Raw genomic sequence first — 23,497 nt, forward strand, 5'->3', positions numbered from 1 at the left:
GTATGACGATGGTAAAATCGTCTTGAGGAAACAATTACAGTATTAATGGTTCTTTATAAAGGCTTAATTATCTTCAAGGAATGTGACTAATGCAATGCAGTCTTTCTTTTCCCGGGAAAAGATACAAGATGCTCTTAACAGGTTTTGTGCGATTCACCCTCATAGATGACTAACATTACTGATAATTTCCTCGTTCTCTAAGTGTGTAATTAACCTGCATTTAATATCAACTGAAGAACATCACATCACGGAAAGGGCTCGAGATCACACGCTCACTCACACCAGTGAGACTGAATATTAAATAAATGATGACAGATATAAGAGATCAGTGTGCAGAAGGTGCGGTGCTGTCAGGCCTGGTCTGAGTTTCATGTTGGGTGACACCCAGGTCACTCCTGTACTCTTCCTATTCTCCGAAGAGATCTCATTATGACACACACATTCGGTAACAGGATTACAAAATACTGTATTTTACACATGATGACATCTGCACGTATTGGGAAAAACATTAGTGGCATTTACAGTATCTGTGGTGGTGAAGAAGATTTCACAAGACATGAAGAAACAAAGTTGTATGTACAGTAGATGTCTGTTTGAATTAATTATAAACATGTATTTATAATTATTATGCGGTCTGAAGATGTTTTTTATTAAACAAACTTAACTTTTTTCATGGCCATATCTGTAATGGAAAAAAATCAGGTGTGGTGTGATTTCGGCTGCCGATTATTATCCTATCATTTAAGTGATTCAATCTCATTTGCAAAACAAATGGTTTTTGTTGTTCTCAGCCGGTTTATAGGCTGTACAAGGAAATAATCTAGGTTATTAATCTAGGGACTGTTACAAGTTTGAGGCCCTTCCCAATATAAACACACCTTCAGCGTAGGTTTCTAAAATTACTCACTCTTCACAAAGCCATTCAACAAACTGAAGTGGATCATAAAGGCCTTGTTAAAGTGTACAAAAGCACTCTTATTCTTGACAGATGAGGCTGTTAAACTAAAATCACACCAAAAGAGTCTGATGCTTTAGAAAGGAAACAAACGGGTTGTAATGTCAAGTGAATATCAATGACAGAACAGCTGTCAAAAATAATGCTTCTACCAAAACCAGGTTTAAAATACTTCACAGAAAAGCCTGTTTTGGGAATATCTGGAGTGTCTTTACGGCCTTATGGTTTGAAATAATTAAGGGAACAATGAATTAATCAACAAAACATTACTAGTATTACATTCAAGAAATCTGGACTTTAAATGCTTGTTTACTTTTTGCATTATTGTTGTTTAATTTAAAAATGATCAAAAGGGTTTTATTTCAATCTTAAAAGTACAGTCATGAGGACTTAAGTCTTTGCTTTTAAAAAAAAAAAAGTATGTTTCTTCTTATTGACTTAAAAAAAATATTTAATTAATTTTAGCTCACTGTGATTAGTTACGACTAAACGTTAAATACAGATTCTTGATTTTGTGTACTTGTATTTCCAAAGCTAAGAAAAAACACTTTTGACTTTTAATCATGTACAATTTTTGACTCAATACTGTGCCACAGTTTCAATATTTTCTATGTACATCTTACACCGTTTTTTTAGCCCCGTTGTATACAATCCAGTGAAGCATGTGCATAATGTAGGACTATATGGACAATTAACATATTTAAAACAATTATAATGACTCTCCTAAACATTCTGGTTCTGTATTTAATCAATTAATAGATACATTCTTACATCAAATCCACACAAATACAACACATGGAAAAATGAATCTTGAATATAATGGCACAAAATTACTTTTGAATTTCAACGTACTAAATTGTTGCTCATATTGGCCCTTGCATTTTGATTAATAATAGTTTTGCAATCAGCAGAGGAATAAAATAGATTAAGTACCTACCCAAATTAACAATGCTGTGGTGAGAATCCAGAATAAACTATGGACCCACATGACAATTAATTATAATAAAGCATTAATCAACAGAGTACACAATGCCATCATCTGTTTGTTTGTTTGATTAATTGTTAGTTTACTTTATAAAGTCATGTGACACCAAAAAGTGCTGTTTTACAAAACAGTAGTCAGATCTACATTCGTTAAAATACAGTAGAGCGGGAAAAAACACCAGTGACTGACTGCAGAATCTCACCAAAACACCCGGGTCATATTTCACCCCCCCAAAAAACAAGAGAAAAACACGGAATTTAAATTGCACAGATTGCAATTCTCATTACCATGATGCAAAAAAAGCATATGTTTTAAAATTGTTAAGTGCAACATTATACATCATTAGTTAGAGAAACTAACTAGCACGGTCCTAAAAGCAAACATTTTCCTTATGCAAAATAACATAATACTTCAAGCAAAATAATTGCTTTCAATTGCTTTAGGATGAAATGTGTCACGGAAATGTTTTTGAGAGATTTAAAATAATGTTGGTTTCTGTTCTTTCACGATGGTTTAATAAAGTTATCATGAAGTTGTGGTGAGGGGGGCGTGGTCCGGCGGGGTCTACGGCGAGAGAGAGAGTAAGTACATGGGTCAAGTTCAAGATGACAAACATGGGATAAAGCCTCCAGGAAACGGGACTAAGGAGAGAGACTTGAGACGGAGGACTCGTGTGCTGCTATTTGAGAATCTGTTTGTAGCGCACGCTGCACGCGTTTATTTGGGGTGTTACCCAGATTTAATAAAAAGCCACGAGTCTCACTACCTCGACCCCGTCTTCTTCCTTCCAACCCTGTTTGAACCGTATCACAGAAGTGAAAGTAGTAAATCTCATTTAAAGTGGAGCGAACATAATCTAGACAGTGTGCAAAGAAGTCAATTAGTGCAACCTGTAACACGTAAGGCAACACAGTTTTGACATCTCTGATTTCTATATGTATCACAAATAAAGTTAAAGTAATTAAACCCTTCAATACAACAAAACTAAAAGGAAACAAAAACTCTAAAGTGGTCTCTTATTTTGCTAGATTCTATGGTTTAATGCAGGAGCCTAAAGTTGTCCAACTCATTTGGCTTTTGGTTTGTTATAGATGAGAAAGTCTGAAATGTCATGCCATGTGTTGCTGTCGTGGTAGAGGTAGTTCATGGAGGACTGGAGGGACGGCTGAAGCGTATGAGGATGATACTCAAACAACCAGAGCACGATTCCCCACACCAGCGTGGCAAACAGCGGGAACGGGTCTTTCTTGGGCTGCGGGATGAAGCCCTTTTCCACGGCCAGTCGAGACAAAGCAAAGAGAATCCTGGACAGCAGGTACATGTTTATCTGGGAAACGGACCAAATTACAGAAATCAGAGATATTACAGTACTGGTGAACGCTTGATGAGTAAAATGATCATTTATCAATTATAAAGATCATTATATGCCGATTTATTATTATTATCAAGGTGCAGAATATTAATATATAAATATATAACAATTAAATTAGTGCTGTCAATCAATTAAAAAATGTAATCGCGTTAATCACAGTCATGGACTGTGATTAATCATGATTAATCACAAATTTAAAATACTAGGATTTACCTGTAAATGTATTGAAATAAAGAAATGCATGACAAACTAGTTTAAGGAAACAGAACCTTTCACACTTCCGCCAGGTATGAGACATAATCCTTATTATTCTGTTATCATTATTCTTTTGTTTTCATTTAGCCATTATCAGCCTTTAAACTGGCAATAAAACTTTACCAAGCCACATCACTTCAATCCCAGTATACATTTAAACAACTATTATCAAAAGTATTTCAAAATAAATACAACAAAACATTCTTGCGACCTTACGTGAAGTATTATGACAAAATGCATTATGAAGAAGAATTGGACCTGTTCTGCAGCTGCATTAGAGCTAATATTAGAATCATGCTTCATAAGACAATTTATGAGATTAATAGTGCACTTTTACTCAGAACTCACTTCAAACCACCATCGAGTGTTTGTAATAAATTCCTTTTGTGATCACGTGTGGAATTTGGTCATTTACTGTTGTTAAAATATGCTATTTATAGCCTTTTATATCACTGAACAAATTAGCATTTCAGATGTACACATTCATCAAAAAAAAAATCACATACAAATATCCTATCGTAATCGTGTGTTTATTATCTTATATAATCTATAGTGGCTGTTGTCATGTTTATTTCTGCTGCTCTGCTGAAACTCACGTTGTTTGATGTTACAACCGTCTCTCCGTTCTTAAGTTGCCAGGGATACATTCCAAGTATAATACACATTAGTAAAAGGATCTATTTTAATTTTTATTTGTCTATATACACTTTGGGCGATTGCGGTACATTATAAAAGTAGCCCAAAAAACCGCAACCCACGGCTCTGTAATTTTTCCCACAACTGTATTTTCAAAATAGCCCACTTGTGCCGCTGCCCTGGTTCACTGGTTCACTGTAGCCTCATCACACAATCATAAATGACCTTTCGCGCTGCACTGTGGTCAGGCCAGCCTTCACTTTGAAAATCACGATCATTCTAGCCGCCACGTTATTTTGTGGTGCACGCATATACTATGCGTTATGGTAATAGCGTGTTAAAACCATACAGTCTATGGTTAAAACAGATCAGAGGAAAAGCGATCTTTAGCTTTTATTTATTGAGCCAGTTTCTCTGTGAATGAATGAATGAATAAATAAGTTTAAAACTATAATGATATAAATAAATAATTAAATAAATAAACCAATTAATATGAACAAAATAATTCAATTCTGATGTAGCATTTCATAATAAAAACCAGTTTTGTCTGATTTTGAATAGCTCTAATTTTGAAACTCCCTGTTTCCACGAACCACTTTCAATTCACATTAGTAGTTCACAACCCCAGGGTGTCACTTAGCCAGTTTTAGGATGGTCTGATGTAGCATTACAAAATAAAAGCCCTACAAAAACCTCATATGAGACCAGTTTTGTCTTTAAATTCAGATAGCTCTAAAATGGAAACTCCCAGTTTCCACGGACCAGTTTCAATTCAAATTAATAGTTCAGCACCCCATGGTGAACTCCAACCGTTTTAACTGATGTGTCATTTCAAAATAATATAAATATATATAACATAAAACATATATGCTGTTTTGTCTATTGGTTCAGGTTGCAACAGAAATTAACTGAATGCTGAACAGGGAGTTTCCTTTTTAGAGCTATCTGAATATATAAACAACCTAGCTTATATATGAATATTTGGAGGGCTGTTATTATGTGATGCTACATCAGACAGTCCTAAAACTGACTGAGTGACACCCTGGGCTGGTGTACTGTTAATCTAAAGTGAAACTTTTTTGTGGAGACAGGTGATTTTATTTTTATAACTATGTGAATTTACAGATACAAAATGGATATGCAAGTTTTATTTTGTTATTTCTCATCAGAGAGTTTTTTTCATATTAATTGGTCTATTTATCTATTTATTTATTAATTTATTTATATCAGACCGTTTTAAACTTATCATTTATTTATTTATGTATTTATTCATTCATTGACAGAGAAACTGGCTCAATAAATGAAAGCTAAAGATCACTTTTCCTCTGATCTGTTTTAACATGCCATTACCGTAATGCGTAGTATATGCGTGCATCGCAAAATAACGCGGCGGTTAGAATGACCGTGATTTTCAAAGTGGAGGTGACGGGAAGAAGTTGGGGTCAAACCTTATCAAACAATTAATTTGCGTTAAAAAAAAAATTAACGCGTTAATATTTTTAGATTAATCGCATGCGTTAACGTTTACACCCCTAAATTAAATATATGCATACTGTATGTAAGCATTGTAACCATTGCTGTTGCCATTTTGCCCGTGTCTGAAATGAGTCATACCGACATTACCTGAGAACTTAAAGTAAAGTTTACCTATCAGTCAGATGCACGTTAAAGTTGTGTTCCCCACTATAGCAGCAAAACATTCATATATATATATATATATATATATATATATATATATATATATATATATATATATATATATACACAGTGGGGCAAAAAGTATTTAGTCAGCCACCAATTGTGCAAGTTCTCCCACTTAAAAAGATGAGAGAGGCCTGTAATTTTCATCATAGGTATACCTCAACTATGAGAGATAAAATGAGAAAAAAAAAATCCAGAAAATCACATTGTAGGATTTTTAAAGAATTTATTTGCAAATTATGGTGGAAAATAAGTATTTGGTCAATAACAAAATTTCATCTCAATACTTTGTTATATACCCTTTGTTGGCAATGACAGAGGTCAAACGTTTTCTGTAAGTCTTCACAAGGTTTTCACACACTGTTGCTGGTATTTTGGCCCATTCCTCCATGCAGATCTCGATGGGGTTGAGATCTGGAGACTGGCTAGGCCACTCCAGGACCTTGAAATGCTTCTTACGAAGCCACTCCTTCGTTGCCCGGGCGGTGTGTTTGGGATCATTGTCATGCTGAAAGACCCAGCCACATTTCATCTTCAATGCCCTTGCTGATGGAAGGAGGTTTTCACTCAAAATCTCACGATACATGGCCCCATTCATTCTTTCATTTAAACGGATCAGTCGTCCTGGTCCCTTTGCAGAAAAACAGCCCCAAAGCATGATGTTTCCACCCCCATGCTTCACAGTAGGTATGGTGTTCTTTGGATGCAACTCAGCATTCTTTCTCCTCCAAACACGACAAGTTGAGTTTTTACCAAAAAGTTCTATTTTGGTTTCATCTGACCATATGACATTCTCCCAATCCTCTTCTGGATCATCCAAATGCTCTCTAGCAAACTTCAGACGGGCCGGACATGTACTGGCATAAGCAGGGGGACACGTCTGGCACTGCAGGATTTGAGTCCCTGGCGGCGCAGTGTGTTACTGATGGTAGCCTTTGTTACTTTGGTCCCAGCTCTCTGCAAGTCCCCGTGTGGTTCTTGGATTTTTGTGTGGTTCTCACAGTTCTTGTGATCATTTTGACCCCACGGGGTGAGATCTTGCGTGGAGCCCCAGATCGAGGGAGATTATCAGTGGTCTTGTATGTCTTCCATTTTCTAATAATTGCTCCCACAGTTGATTTCTTCACACCAAGCTGCTTACCTATTGCAGATTCAGTCTTCCCAGCCTGGTGCAGGTCTACAATTTTGTTTCTGGTGTCCTTTGACAGCTCTTTGGTCTTGGCCATGGTGGAGTTTGGAGTTGGACTGTTTGAGGTTGTGGACAGGTGTCTTTTATACTGATAACGAGTTCAAACAGATGCCATTAATACAGGTAACGAGTGGAGGACAGAGGAGCCTCTTAAAGAAGAAGTTACAGGTCTGTGAGAGCCAGAAATCTTGCTTGTTTGTAGGTGACCAAATACTTATTTTACCGAGGAATTTACCAATTAATTCTTTAAAATCCTACAATGTGATTTTCTGGATTTTTTCTCATTTTGTCTCTCATAGTTGAGGTATACCTATGATGAAAATTACAGGCCTCTCTCATCTTTTTAAGTGCGAGAACTTGCACAATTGGTGGCTGACTAAATACTTTTTTGCCCCACTGTACACAGAGATCTGATCTGATCATCATCAGTCTGTCTGGAATGACATGAAGAAACAGAACAAACTGAAACAGACTAAATCCAGAAGAACTGTGTCTCCAAAAGCACCCTGAAAAACTACGAGCAAGTGTTCCTAGGACAAAAGCTGCTTTAAATGCAAAGGATGCTCGCACCAAATGTTGATTTTAATTTAGTTAATAGAAGTTAATTGATAAGGAAAATCTTTTTATGACATTATTTTTGACAGAATCCTCATTTTACAACATTTTTATACAAGTGCCTAAAACTTTTAACAGTACTGTAAAAATCTCACATATATACATATACGTGTGTGTGTGTGTGTGTGTGTGTGTATATATATATATATATATAATATACACACACACACAGTGTAATTCACAAGTGTAAGTGCTCAATATATGTACGCCGATGCTACAGATATGAATGAGATGAATGAGAGATGTTGATGATTGCACTATGAACAGAGTAAAGTTAAGTCTCTCTTAAAATGCCTCTTTGTTATAAGTGAAAGGTACCTAAATGACAAAATTGATTACCTGACATCTTTATAAACTAAATGCCTTTTTTTTGTTTTGTTACGAAAGTGCGTATTGTAATGTTGTTGGTTTACATAATCAAAATTGTGCAATTATTGCTCTTTTGTCCCCACCTATGTCAACATTAAACCTACGCCCTTGATATTATCAATGTTGAGAAGCAGTTGTGCTGCTTTATATTACTGTGACACACTGTCATTTGGACAGTTTAAAAGGGAAAGTAAATACAGTGTTACAAAATATTTCTATTTCAAATAAATGCTGTTCTTTTGAAGTTTCTATTCATCAGAGAATCCTGAAAAATAAAATGTATCACAGTTTCCACAAAAACATGAAGCAGCACAACTGTTTTCAACATTGATAATAATCAGAAATGTTTCTTGAGCAGCAAATCAGTATATTAGAATGATTTCTGAAGGATCATGTGACACTGAAGACTGGAGTAATGATGCTGAAAATTCAGCTTTGATCATAATTTTTTTATCAAATACATTTAAAAAAAATCTTAATTATTCCAAATTTTGATCACTAGTGTATATATACAGTTTACATTTTACAGTGCCCTCAAAAATGATTCGAACACCCAAAATGTATGAATGTCTTTGCAGTACACAAAAACGTAAAAGCAAGTACAAATTATTTCAAAGAAAACCAGATTAAAACATTTTCAAATAGAACATTTAACTAAAATGTTATTAATAGTGCTGTCAAATTATTAATTGCATCCAAAATAAAAGTTTTTGTTTACATAATGTGCGTACTGTGTATATTTATTATGTATATATAATGACACACACATACAGCATATATTTTGAAAATATTTACGTGTATATATTTATATTCATATATAAATATTTAATCTAGAAACGTAAAAATTTGTCTTAAATGCATACATGCATGTGTGTGTATTTATATATACATAATAAATATACACAGTACACATATATATATATTATTATGTAAACAAAAGCTTTTATTTTGGATGCGATTAATTGTTTAAAAGCACTAGTTATTAAATGATAAATCCAATAATCCACTAACCTGGCTGTTGATGTTGTTATTTTCTCCAAACACCAGCCAGCCTCCAACACAGGCAGCCAGAAACGAGTGAGACTGCAGCTGTTTTCCCTGCAAGCGCTGCTGGAGAGCCTGCAGGCCTTTATAAGTGAACACAAAGCAGGCTAGATTCCTGGAGTGAGTGTATGTGGCCTGAGCGATCGCCCTAAACTTCTCTCTCAGACTGACGTGAAGATAAAGCGAAGATTAGATTTTATTTAACAAGTCATGATGTATATATGATTATTTGATGTGATTATCTGATCAGCTTTGGAACAATGACTATGCAATGCAAAACAAACATACAAAATTACACTGATATATATATATGTGTGTGTGTGTGTGTGTGTGTGTGTGTGCGCGTGTGTGTGCGTGTGTGTACATACATGTATATGTTTGTATGTGTATATATATATATATATATATATATATATCCTAATATGGAAATCATAAAATAACATAGTATTTTTCCCACGTGTTATTATCCATATATCAACAAGTAAAAGTAGCAGTAGCTATAACTATTTTGACATTAAAGTGACATGGAGTTATCTGAGAGTTCAAAGTTCACTTCACCTGCCACTTCTGAACAGAAACGTCATCACTAGGGCGTGAGGGGCACGAATTTTAGCCCCATATCTAGAAAATAAATAAATAAAAAAGAAATAAAGCAAAATGAGACCCTATTCATATTAACAGTATATAATTACTTATTTACAGTGAATCGAATGTCCAAAACTAGCAATATGCAAACCTATTACTTTAAGTTTAAGAATTATAACGCACATAAAGAAAAAAAATCTATGCATTTAAATACGAAAGATGAAATATAATTAAAAGTGTTGCAGCATGTCCAAAAGTAAACATTAGAATTACAACTATGCAAATACATTTATTACCAAACATGCATAAAAACGCTATTTAAAGGTCATTCAAACTCACACAGCTCCATTCCTGAAGCCTTTGACGACTGCCAGAGCAGTTTTATATTTGTGTTGTTGCAGGAGATTGTTAACCGTGTATAATACAGTTTTAAAGAGACCTGAGGCTGCCATGACTCTCCTTTGAGACGGACGCCTCACGCTGTAACACACGGAAACACTCCTGCTCACAACGGTTCCGCTTAAACCGTCCGGAACGACAACAATTATATGAAACATTATAACTCTTATTATAAAAACATCTGTGTCCAGGTAGGATTATTAAAGTCTTAATAAATTGAACCTGAGAAGGAGTTTATGAGGTTTTGCATTCACATCTCCAGCTGTCATTACTGAGGTTCAGCACGAGAGGACGCTGCTGTCATTCCTCACTTTACCTCATTTAATTTCTTTTAACTTTAGGTCTATGTTTTTAAGCTAACAGAAATATTTAATTGACGATTTATGTCTGACGTGAATTATGAAATGAATGCATCATTTTATAAAACTAATTTCTATTTGACTTGGACCAGATAACGTATTTGTGTTTATTGTTTGAATAGTTTGAATCTATCTGTTCTCTTTCTGTACAGAGTGTTGGGCAGTTTCTAGTAACTAGTTACAGTAATGATATTACGGTACTTTATGCAGTAAAGTAGTGTAACTAAATACAAATACATTTCAGTAATAATATTACAGTTGCTATCAATTAAACAGTTTGTTACTTACATTTACATTTAGTCATTTAGCAGATGCTTTTATCCAAAGTGACTTACAAATGAGGACAATGGAAGCAATCAAAATCAACAAAAGAGCAATGATATGCAAGTGCTATAACAAGTCTCAGTTAGTTTAACGCATGTAGCAAGTTTTTTTTTTTTTTTTTTTTAATTTAATTTTTTTTTTTTAAATTAGCCTATATAATAAATAAAAAGAAAACAGATAGAATAGAAAAAGAATAGAGTAAGCTAGTGTTAAAGACCCTTTTTGCTTTTGTTAATTGTATAATAAATAAAAAGAAAACAAATCGAATACAAAAAGATTAGTAGGCTACGGAGCCCTGGAGGGGCCGTCTTCGGTTCACTTAGTTTTGTCATGGCCACGAGATATTAATTTGTGGGAACTTCATATAGACCCTTTTTCTGTTAGTAAACAATGTGACGTTTTCTGTGGGCGGGGCTTAGCTGGAGGCAGAAAGATTCCACTGACCGCTTCACTAACGCTAGCTATGAAGTTTGTGTACCTTGTTTTTTTAACAATGGCTGGAGAAAATCCGATTTTACCTGCATATGTAAGGTCACTCACTGTGCAGGACCATTATTGTTATTTAAATAAGTTAACTTTAACGGACAAAGTCAGATTGGCCGACCCTATGCTGATGGACGATCTGACAGGATTAACGTTACCTCCGATTGAGTGACTCGTTAAAGAAACCTAACGAGTAATAAAGAGACACAGGTGAGTTTCTATCTAGTCATGAAGATGTACATTTCAACTTCAGCAGGCTATTTTTACAGCTAAACGTTACGTGAGAGTGAACTGCATGGGCCAAAATACAAAAAGTTAAACATTCAACGTGATGATATATTATTTGAAGTGATGATGTAACTTATCATGGCCAAATAGTTATTTTAAAATATATACATCCTGTAAATTATGTAAGTTAAATTTACAATACTTTACATACAGTACATTTAAAGGAAGATGTGAATATTTTCTAGAAATAAAAATTCCAGAAATTAATTTTGAACTTTCTGTATTTGATTATTCTTTCTTACTAAGTTCTTAGAAAGTCCAGCCACTATCAATTACAACAATATATATTACAGATTATTAAGCATATACATCGTCAGTTTGTTGTTTTACACACATGCACGCAGACATTATTTCATAGTTGTGAGATGCATAAGAAATCTTTAGACACGTAACACAAACCATAATCCATAACAACAAAAGACACTACTTTATTTAACCTTTTCTGATAAGAAGTGTGCGCTGCAAACGCGAGCATTTCTGAAGATAGTTTCTGTCCAGTCCTCTCGTTTTATCTTGACTAAACACAGCTGTCATCGGTGTTTTGTCGGAGTGGCAGCAGGTATGCGTTAAAATTTCAAATTGGAGCCTGTACTACATAGATTCTTGCATCCAACATCACAACAAGATGATATTTTAAGCTCCTTATGTAGCCGAATCTGCGCTGGTTTGAATGGGCCGCCAACTGACCTGGAACTGCCTGTGCAGTTAAACGAATTTAATCAACACCTGCCAGCCAATCAGAATCGAGTATTCAGACAGACCATGGCATAATAAGCATTATTACGTCAAGGTTTCCCAAACTGGGTTTATGAAGGAACTGCAGGGGGTTTATGAAAATAAAATTGTATAATAAAATAATTTTAAAACGAATAAAATAAAATACTTATTGAAAAACTGAAATATTTTATTTGTTTATCTGCATGTCATGTGACCATAACCAAGGTCAGAGAACCATGAACATGCAAATGTGATACTTCATTGTTAAAATATTTATTTTAAAATCTCAGGGGTACTTCAAATAAAAATATATTAGGTGAAAGAGGATCAGATGACAAAAAAAGTTAATAAATTAGTGAATTTGTGCATTTTAATGTGTTTGAAATGGTCAAATGCTGTGTATCCACTTGACTAATGACTGATCTCTGTGTGAATGTCCTCAAAACTGGAAGACTTTAGTCTTTTAGAGTGTATATGCGGTAGACTATTTTAGAAAGGAACATTTAAAAGGTAAAAAAAAAGGATAATTAGGGAGAATCAATTAATTATGAATAAATTATTGCTATTGTGTAAATAATATATAATCATGTAATCCATAAAAAAATAACTGCAGTTTATTAAGCATATTTTAAAATGTAATTTAATCTAATTACAAGCACTTAATTTTTGGAATCTGATTAGCCTACAAAATCCAGATTACATCTGTTACTACCCAGCTCTGTCAATCACCATTGAGCGTTTATAATGACTTCTGGCTGTGATCAAATGTGGATTTCGGTCAAATGATGAGGCAGAAATATACTGTTAGTAATAACATTTTAGATTTTGTAGGGAAGATACGCAATTACAACTTCTGTGGGGCCTGAAAAAAAGTAATGTAACATCCATCCCCAGCACTTTTGAAAAGCTTGCTACGCCCCTGAGTATCTGTATATGAGTATATGTCTGGGTATTGCGCGTGCCCCGTGCCCCCTCGGAGTCTATCCTCCCACTTGGAGGTCTCCGGGCTGCAGCGATATATACTTGGGATCCTGTGAGGATGGACACACGGCAAATCCTGCGACTCTTGATCGTTTTATCAGGATTGAACGGAGCGTGTGAAGGTGAAGTGTTTGTTCATTACAGCAGTGTTTTGTTTACATCGGTGGGTCAGTACTATATTATTTAATTTGTTTTGGTCACTGAACGTTTGGCGTTTAATACAACGACTGGCTCCATAAATTCTCTGCCTTTTCACTGACATAAAGCAGGATGTCTCTGTTTATGATAGAAACTCAAAATTTGAGGGCTAGCATGCTATCAAGTCAGTCAAAAAGTCAAAGTCTGCTTTATTGTCAATTCTGCCACATGTACAGCACATACATACAGATAATTGAAATTGCGTAACTCTCACAGGGTTTCTGCGGAGTCTTAAATTGTACAAGAAAGTCTTAATTATGATTTCAAGAGGTCTTAAATTTGGAGATGGAAAGACAAGAAGTGCATGGCTGAATGTGACGATTAAACTTCAAAAGGCTATGATTTCATTAAATAAACATGAGCGCTTCAAGTTCAAAGTCCGGTGCTGAGCTGCTTTGTGTTCTGTCTTTACCGGGAAAACCGTAATATTTCAGCCAAACGCGACACCTGCTGGCAGTGAATGAATCAGTTACCATGGGTTAAACTAGTGCGCGTACGAGTTTCACTGCATGATTCAGTCTATTAAAATACATTTAGGGCGAATTCCAAACAGAAGTGAGCATCCCTATGCCCTACTTCCTTCGAAGGGCAGAGACCTTGAAGTGTGTTCTTTAAAGGGTGTAGGGCATTACTGTCTCATATAAGCGTTTGGAACTCGCTTGGTGAAGGGAATGACGGACAAAATGTTACCTTGACAACGCTGCGCGTGCGTGCAGCATTCAGCGCTCCAACAATTGTTGCAAATAAATATTTCTTATTGTTATTATTTTATTCAAATATTGTCTAACTGTGTCTTATTTACTATTAAACTTTTTCAAACTAAACTTGCTTAAACTTGTTAACAATACAGTCTTAAATCATATTTTTATCACTGACGAAAATATTTTGTATTACATAAAAATAAAGAAAATTTAATTAGCTTATTCTACTTACGTTTGTATGTAAAATCAAAATAAACCCCAACTTTGCTTTAAAATGCATCTCAAGATCTCGCCATGGCATGTTCCCTTCACTAATGGACTTCTGGAAGGGCCCTTCATGAAGGGATTAAGTTGTTCACTTTCGTTTGGAACGCCCCTACAAATGGCGTCCCCTTCCCGAAGTGCCCTTCAAGGGCGCAAAAAAGCCGTTTGGAATTCGCCCCATATTTATATCATTTCATATAGTTAATATCCATAGGCAGTGGTGTAGTGGTGCCTGGAAAAGTGGGTATACTCTTAATATATGCCCCCAATTTTTTTTTTTTTTTTCAAATGACCCGGCAAAGGATGAACCGACCTGTGTCATAAACAGTGACATGTAAAACTAGTTTTGCATATTTAGTTCACTATTGTAATATTTGCACACTGTCACTTAACTTCTGCTGCTTGAGTAAGGATCATATGAAAATAATATTATCCACAGAAGAGGTGCAGATTTAGCAATAAATAATTAAAATAAATAAACAAATATAAATAGACTGCAGCAACTGACATTTTGTCAGAACCTCTAGTAAATTGCATGTTATTTTGTTTAGTTGTCTGTTCAGAATTGTGGGAGAATTATGATCTCCATTTGAAACAAACAAAACAATCGTGATTCTCAATCATTTCAGAAGTGAGGGGGACAGAAATGTCAAATATGATAACTTTTTTGTCTAATTGACAGGTTTTATTACAATTATTATTATTATTATTCCTCTTGCTTTTAATTGGCTGAGAAATCAAATACACTGCTTGACTATTATATAGTTATATAATATTATATAATTTATAATATTTTTCCTGTATTTTCCTAATGACAATTTTATGATTTGTTTAGCCTATATACTACATTTTTTCCCCATGTTTATCACAGAATAAGGCAGAATATATATTTTGTAGCCTAGTAGCCTATCTATTGCCAAGTGTAATAAATGCTATCAATTAGCACTGCATTATTCAGAATCAGATGCTTTTTATTACCTGGAGATGACTTGAAAACACACATAAACCATATAGTTGCAATCATGTGTTTACATTCTTAACGTTTCTTTTATTCAGCTTTGCAACAGTAGAGATATCTTTGGCTACAGCGATAGCTGGATTCTTGCACGTCGTGACTCGTAGTTAGTAGCTACTTCTACGAGGCCGATTTGGACTTTCTGCGCGAGAGTGCCATCCGGCTTCGAGTAGCCTATAAATGAAACATACACTGCATGAGAGTGTTTACGTCTCGTTCCTGACCGCATCACTGTCTTTACTGGATGTTTTAGAGAATATTTGCATTTATTCACATACGATTGTATTAGTTACTCATATGCTGGACTGTCATGATTTGGCTAGTGCAGGACGTGCACCAGGATTTAGAAGTGGGTATACAGAATCTCGGCTGATAAAGAAGTGGGTATACGCCGTATACCTGCGTATACCCTCCACTACACCACTGTCCATAGGCGTAAATCCGGGGACGGGGACAGGACCCCCTATCTGAGGCTTGTCCAACATCATCATAACAGTTACTTCAAAATTATTATTTACAACTCTTTGCAGAACACAATCCCTGTTCCCTGCATCTCCCTCCTGCATAATCTGTTTTTCTTTTTGTAGCTGGAAATCAGTGCACAGACAATTTGCGGGCTATATTTTTTTAATACTTCCAGTCTCGCTCGAGAACAACGATCTGACTCACGCAGGTTCTCGCATTATTTCCTTATCACTTCTCGCGTGTGTTTTGTTGTGAAACGTAGTTTGCGGATCAGACAGAGCTGTCGGCGATTCTTCATAGAGCTTGGGAACCTACATCACGCCGCGTCGGATTCCGCCATGTTTTAGGTCACGCTCAGGAGCACACAGCGTAAACAAAGGCAAATCACCACAGAAAAAGCCGACCGTTTTACATTCATATTTTTTGAAAAACATCTTACATACGCTTAGAATAAAACGGACTAATATATGTAAATCTCTTTAAAAAAAAAAAAAAATCGCTGTTGTTTGTCTGAGAGGCTGCAAATATTCATTACTAATTAGTCTAATCTAATCAGTCTCCTTCAGTGGTACTGATATGTACTAACTGCTAAAACACTTATGACAATTGACCATGGTTTTACTATAGTAAACGTGTAGCGACCGTGTTTTTGGTGAATGTATTACGAACTGATATTAGGCTAATATTGTAGACCTACGTGTTGGGTTTAGTTCAATATGATATTAAATGGCAGATCAGTGGGTTTAATGCGGTTGTAATGCGGTCAAAATACTATGGATGATGCAAAATAATAATTATAATATGACCGCGTGGTGAACCATGAACTCATATTTAAACACGGTCTCCATGCTATGTACACATGCTGTGTACACATATCTATACAAGTACAAATTGATAATTTTGGCTGTATTATTTGTATCCCCTTCAAAAATTGCTCTTGAGAAATGTTACGTCTAGTGTCCCCACCTACTGTCAGATGAAATTTACGCCCCTGTTAATATCACATGAAGAGTGCCATTTTTCTCTCTCCAAAAATCAGCATGATTACAAATGTGATATTGATTTTATGCAACAGTTCAATAAACAAGAAGTTAATATTAAGAGACTTACATTTTAGACACCATATTGGCTGTTTTTGCTCTATTTCTACCACAAAAATAATTCCAAACATAGCCACAGCACTGATTTGCGTCTCTGAGCTAGAGGTCTGCATTCCCGCGGCTGTACCGCGGGACCTGACCAGATTTCTTGCGACGCCGGATTTAATTCCCGAATAAAACGCGGTTGCGGTCGGTAACTCTGGTGCAATTTGAACGGGAGCGGGCGGTCTAACAATATCCCGTTCCCGACGTCTTTTCAGAACAACATATCTGTGCTTTATTCAAGCACCGGTACAGCCTGCACTCGCATGCCCTGCACGCATGAACCAGTGCTTCGTTTTATTTGCAAGTGTCTGTGCGCAGCATACGTATAAGGATGCTCAGAGCAGGCTGTAGCAGTGAATATACTGCCCGCAGACAGAACAGGCAGGTTGTCGATGAGTGACAGAGCAGAATAAAGATGGAGCAAAGTGTGGATGTGCTGTCCTTGAAGAACGCTCAACTCAGTTTTGTTTATATTTTGCTTAGCCTATAATTTTAAATGACAGATGTCGAATTTATTTATTTTTCTTCCGCGACACTTTTCCTAGGCTACTGTGTTTACAGCAAGATGTTAAACGAATTTAGTATTTTGACAAGACGAATAAAATTATAATAGGCCGTTTTTGTACAACCTACATTTTTTCCCCCTCTGCGACACTTGTTCCTATTGTGTTGTAAAGGTTAAACGAATTGTATCCTGACAAGACGAATAAAAATAAGGAATACAATTTTTGTACATTTTTATTTTCTCTGTGACACCTTTTTTTTTCGTACTGTGTTGGCAGCAAAATGTTAAACCAATTTCGTGTCTTAAGACACAAAATTGGTTTAACATTTTGCTGTCAATAAAAGACTCTTGACGACGAATAAAATAACAAAAACAATTTTGTGCAGACTACACTTTTATTTGTTAGCCTATCTGTCTTTCTTTCAGTAGAGGAAATTTAAATGTGTGATTCTGGAAACGAGATCTAAATTTAACGGGAATGGTCGGATCGGGAAGAAAATTATTCAAAGCGGACAGCGGGTGAACAAAGAGTAAATATATCGCGGGAGCGGGACTTAAAAAACAGTCCCGCGCAGACCTCTACTCTGAGCAACATGACAGGGTTTCGTTCCTGAATGAATCAAACGTTTTTGATTCGGTTCAATCGCAGTAACTCCCTTATTAACGCTGACTTACTGCCACCTATTGGCCGTTTGAATTTCACATTTAAAGTATATTCATTTTTTTAAATAATTTTAAACGATCAGTTTTCAAAGTTTTATGTTTCAAACATCATTTATGCATTTGTAACTGCGCAGGTTAGCATTCTATGTCCCTCAGAGCTGCATTAAAGAGTGTGCAAATACATCTAAATGCCACTTCAGATGCATTGCAAAGATACATTTTGTTGATACTGATTTCATTTGCTTGGTAACAGCCCAAATGCAAGAATTTGACTCAAAAGATTATGCACACTTTTAGAAAAAATGGCTCGTTGGAAAAGACTCATTTCTGTCACTGCTGTGAACTGACCACACAGAATAAGAAGAATATCAAAGAAATTCAGGAGTCAGCTGTCCATGGTAATCTTTAAGATACCAGCACAATAACACACTCAGCAAAATATCATCTAATTATCATTATCGATAAAATCCCACAAAATATCAAGATATAATTTTTTTGCCAATTTCACTCACCCCTAATTCATGTTATTTAATTTATATAATAATTTATTGATGATAATTGTTGAAATCAATATTATAAATGCTTTTGATTTATCCATTTTCTTAAAAATGGTTTAAAGGCTGAAATGTAAAGTTTATCATTTTACAAAACTTTTTGTTTTTGTGAAAACTTGTAAATTATGCTTTTTACAGTCCTTTTACAGTTTAATATGGTACTATAGACATTGCCCTAACCCTAATTTTATTTGTGCAGGTCTTAAAAAGGTCTTAAAAAGTCAACACTAAACACTAACAGTTGACTTAAAAATACAGATAAATACAGTTTCAATATATGTACATACAAACTATACAGATATACAAATAAGGACACTGTAAAAAAAAGATAGATAAAGTGGCGTAAGGCACATGGCAGATAGAGTGCAAACTCGTTAAATAAACTAAACAAAACTAGACGTAAAAGTACAGATAAATACAGTTTCAATATATGTAAATACAAACTATACAGATATACAAATAAGGACATTGTAAAAAAAGATCGGAGGGTCAGAGTTCAGTGGTGCGTGGGGTAAAAGATGGGAGGGGGGCAAGGTTGGGAGGGAGTTCAGCTTCCTGACAGCCTGATGGATGAAGCTGTCCTTCAGTCTGCTGGTCCTGGCCTGGAGACTCCACAGTCTCCTCCCTGATGGCAGCAGACTGAAGAAGCTGTGTGTCGGGTGGGTGGGATCACCTGCAATTCAGAGGGCTTTGTGGGTGAGATGGGTGCTGTAGATGTCCTGGAGGGAGGAGAGAGAGAAACCAACGATCTTCTCAGCTGCTCTCACTATGCATTGAAGTGACTTGCGGCAGGACGCGTTGCAAGCGCCATACCACACAGTGATGCAGCTAGTCAGAATGCTCTCAATGGTGCCTCTGTAGAAGGTGCACATGATGGGGGCCAGGACTCTGGCTCTTCTCAGTTTGCTTAGGAAGTAGATATGCTGCTGTGCTTTCTTGGCCAGTGCTGCAGTGTTGTTAGTCCAGGAGAAGTCCTCTGTGATGTGCACACCCAAGAACTTGGTGCTGCTCACTCTCTCCACAGTCGCACCATTGATGGTCAGAGGAGCATGCTGAGTGTGCACTCTTCTGAAGTCAACAACAATCTCCTTCGTTTTCTCCACATTCAGAGAAAGATTGTTGTCACTGCACCACCTGGCCAGGCGGCTCACCTCGCACCTGTAGTTTGTCTCATATCTGTTGCTAATGAGACCCACCACAGTCGTGTCGTCTGCAAACGTAATGAAAAGGTTGGAGTTGTGTGACGGTGTGCAGTTGTGGGTCAGCAGAGTGAAGAGGAGGGGGCTCAGCACACATCCTTGGGGGGCCCCTGTGTTCAGTGTGATGGTGCTGGATGTGTTACTGCCAACCCGTACTGCCTGATGTCTCCCAGTCAGAAAGTCCAACAGCCAGTTGCACAGAGAGGTATTGAGCCCTAGCTGGACCAATTTGTGAGTGAGCTGTTGAGGGATGATTGTGTTGAATGCTGAACTGAAGTCTATGAACAGCATTCTGACATACAAGTCTTTTTTGTCCAGATGTGTGAGGGCAGTGGCGATTGCATCATCGGTCGAGCGGTTGGATCGATATGCAAACTGAAAGGGGTCCAGGGAGGGGGGGGAGGACAGACTTGATGTGGTGCATGACTAGTCGTTCAAAGCACTTCATGAGGATAGGAGTAAGTGCGACTGGACGGTAGTCATTGAAGCAGGATGGAGATGATGACTTCGGGACTGGAATGATGGTGGTAGCCTTGAAGCATGTGGGGACAACAGCCTGACTTAGCGAGATGTTGAAGATGTCTGTGAAAACATCGGTGAGTTCCAATGCACAGTCTGTCAGTACATGCCCAGGAATGTTGTCAGGACCCGGGGCTTTGCATGCATTGATCCTGCTGAGGGTGAGTCATCACTTGCTCACCGGGAGGAGGTGGAGTCTTCTGTGCAGTGGTGCTGTGGTGAAGGGCCTTGTAAGCTCCTCTCTGGGTGGTGTAAACAAAGTCCAGAGTGTTGTTTCCCCGTGTTGGAAAGTCTACATGTAGGTGTATTTTTGGGAACACACTCTTTAGGTCTACGTGATTGAAATCCCCAGCCAAGATGAGAAAAGCATCTGGGTGGGCTGTCTGCTGCTCACTGATGTGCTGGTACAGTTCATTCAGTGCCTCACTCCTGTTGTTGTTGGAGTTGGGAAGGATGTATACAGCAGCGAGCAGTATGGCTGTATATTCCCTCGGTAGATAGAACGGCCGGCACATAATAATCATAAACTCCACCAGTGGTGAGCAGTGTTTGCAGACCACAACAGCATCGCGGCACCACGCGTCATTAATGTAAACACAAAGCCCGCCGCCGTGGGTCTTACCTCCCTCTACGAGAACTCTGTCCGCTCGATAGCATGATAGCTGGTCGAGCTGAATGCCGCAGTCCGGCAAGCTGTTGCTGAGCCATGTTTCCGTGAAAACAAAAACACAACAGTCTCTTACAGTCCTCTGAGTTGAGCGTAGTAGTTGGATGTAGTCCAGTTTATTGTCCAAAGAGCGCAAGTTGGCCAGTGCGATGGTGGGGATAGCTGGCTTGTGTGGGTTAGCCGCTAGCCTAGCCCAGATACCTCCGCGCTTACCCCTCTTCTGCTTCCTCTCGCACCGCTTGTGGCGCCTCTGCTGTGGGCGAGATGCAGTAGTGGGGGTCGGTGATGGTGCTGGCCTCCGGAGCAGACCGAGGTCCCGCAGCTCTTCAGTGTGCACTAAGTTTAACTGTAAAAATGTGGTTCTGCCGACGTCGAGCAGAAACTCACGACTGTATGCGCTTTAAGACAGATAGACGTGATGAAGACGTACAAAAACACTGCGACTCACAAGATAAAAAACACAAAAACACCGTTCTGTCAGGAGAGAGAGAAGCTGCAGCGTGTGCACGTGCCGCCATCTTGAATGTTTTTATTTTTTCGTTTTTTTTCTTCATGTGACTGTAGATTTGGATAAAAACTTCAGAAAAACTAAAATGAACTTGTGTGATCAAAATAATGCAATATATTTAAGTTTATATGAGTCTGAATTAGAGGTCTTCATGGAGGACCCGGGACCCGTATGGGTTCAGGTCTATATTTTAAATGGTCAGCCGGGGGTCGGGTCCCAATCTATTACTTCGGGTCCCGGGTCTGTTTAACATTGTGTGTAATACCCGAGTCGATCGGAGAACACCGCACCCGCCAGTGTTCAGTGTCAGTCAGCATGCGTGTGTTTTGTAACTTGCAGTTTGTAAAATTAGGATGAGAAAATTGTGAGCGGGAAATAAGATGAAAGGAAAAAAAAAAAACTTGCGTTACCTCGAGCCGCCAGAAGCAGAGCGCGGGCGGAGTTAATGTAGCCTACTGCAAGCGGACGGTGATCATGGATTCCTTCATGAGTGATTTGGAAAAAAAAAACAAGCTGAAACAAAACTGAAGAAGAGACGTACCTGTTATTGAACACGCACGCAGTAAAGTGTAACGCACTTCTTGTTCTGCACGTTTTTTGCTAAAAAAGAATAGCTCCGAGTCTTTATTACAACCAACAATAAGTATCGTTATTGTTGCATAAATGCAACAGTCGAAGTTGACTTGAGATGAAAAAAACAAAAACTGCGACGTTGCATTAGTCATCCGTCACTGACCGTGACAGCAAGTAGATTTTTAAAGCAATAATCAGTGGATTAAGAAGGCTCTTTCAGTCTGCAATAGAGAGGAACGAGCTAACATGGATGGAAATGTATTGGCTAGGAGGATTGTATGCATCACAGTCAGGGAGAAGGCTACTGACAGTAGTAAGGGATTTTATTTTATTTTTTCTCTCGCAACTTGTTATTGACTTAATAGCAGTTTGCTGTGCAATATGTGCCGTTCGGGTGCAGTCGGGTCTGTGTCTTCCGGCCGGGTTCGGGTCCAACTTTCGAATAATGGTCGGGTCCGGGTAGTACATTTAAGGCATTTCTCGGGTCTGCACGGGTTCGGGTCCCACTTTCAGATAAAATACGGGTCCGGGTCGGCTCGGTGCAGCACATTTACGGGTCTTTTTTCGGGTTCGGTACAAATTTTTGGACCCGTGAAGACCTCTAGTCTGAATATGGTTGTTGAGCGACACAGTTAAAAGCGTTCATACACATACACACAAATTGTCATATTTGACACATTCAATAGGATTTAATTATGTTTCTTCTGAACATTTGCTGTATACTTTTCCTTGTTTTTGTGCACGTTTGTAATTTTGTGTTTTTTTTGTTTTACTATCTAGGAAGTAATATGAGAGGCTTATAATTTACATGATCACAGTATCAGTTACAGTAAACAAATACAGATACAGTGAACTAAAATGGCTTTATTTGGATCCCGGCGGACTGTTTTATTTAAACTTGTTTGTTTGAGCCTCAGTCTGATTTTTTTTTACCCTCAAAATAGCTTATATTAGGGCTGGGCGATATATCTCATGCGATATGCATGCACATCTCATCAGTAAAGCCGGTTCCTTGATTAGCGGTAAATCTCCATCACCTGTTTTCAAATGGAGCGACATTTAATACACAGAGCCGTAGATCAGTGACAAGCTACGCAATATCGCATTCATTATCTTCCATTATATTGCCTAGCTTGTAAGTGATATATCGCCCAGCCCTAGCTTATATAATCTATGTTGGTTGACCTGTTGCACATTAAAGGCAGGGTAAGCGATTTCTGGAAGCCAATGTTGATATTTGAAATCACCAAAACAAACACGCCCC

The 23,497-nt window shown here is 37.3% G+C and overlaps 2 protein-coding genes across 10 annotated transcripts in view; one reads left to right on the forward strand and one right to left on the reverse strand.

Moving 5' to 3' along the window:
* Nucleotides 1-1,685: 1,685 nt before the first annotated feature.
* Nucleotides 1,686-10,205, reverse strand: pxmp4 (peroxisomal membrane protein 4). Its single transcript, XM_058779080.1, has 4 exons — nt 10,046-10,205; nt 9,680-9,742; nt 9,089-9,287; nt 1,686-3,267 (listed from the first exon to the last, which is right to left on the reverse strand). Exons 1-4 carry the CDS (start codon nt 10,156-10,158, stop codon nt 3,007-3,009), a joined length of 636 nt encoding a protein of 211 aa, XP_058635063.1. The 5' UTR covers nt 10,159-10,205; the 3' UTR covers nt 1,686-3,006.
* Nucleotides 10,206-11,233: 1,028 nt separating this feature from the next.
* Nucleotides 11,234-23,497, forward strand: part of acvr1bb (activin A receptor type 1Bb) — a 31,763-nt gene continuing 19,499 nt past the window's right edge. For 4 of the 9 annotated variants that reach the window (XM_058777995.1, XM_058778000.1, XM_058777999.1 and 1 more), the window contains exon 1: nt 13,247-13,379. The gene's annotated coding sequence lies outside the window, so the exon portion shown is untranslated. Of the gene's footprint in view, nt 11,482-13,240; nt 13,380-23,497 lie in introns of those variants that run through there. The other 5 variants (XM_058777997.1, XR_009271621.1, XR_009271620.1 and 2 more) reach the window with 5 other exon arrangements.

The sequence above is a fragment of the Onychostoma macrolepis genome, chromosome 06 (assembly GCF_012432095.1).
Source record: "Onychostoma macrolepis isolate SWU-2019 chromosome 06, ASM1243209v1, whole genome shotgun sequence".
Classification (NCBI taxonomy): domain Eukaryota; kingdom Metazoa; phylum Chordata; class Actinopteri; order Cypriniformes; family Cyprinidae; genus Onychostoma; species Onychostoma macrolepis.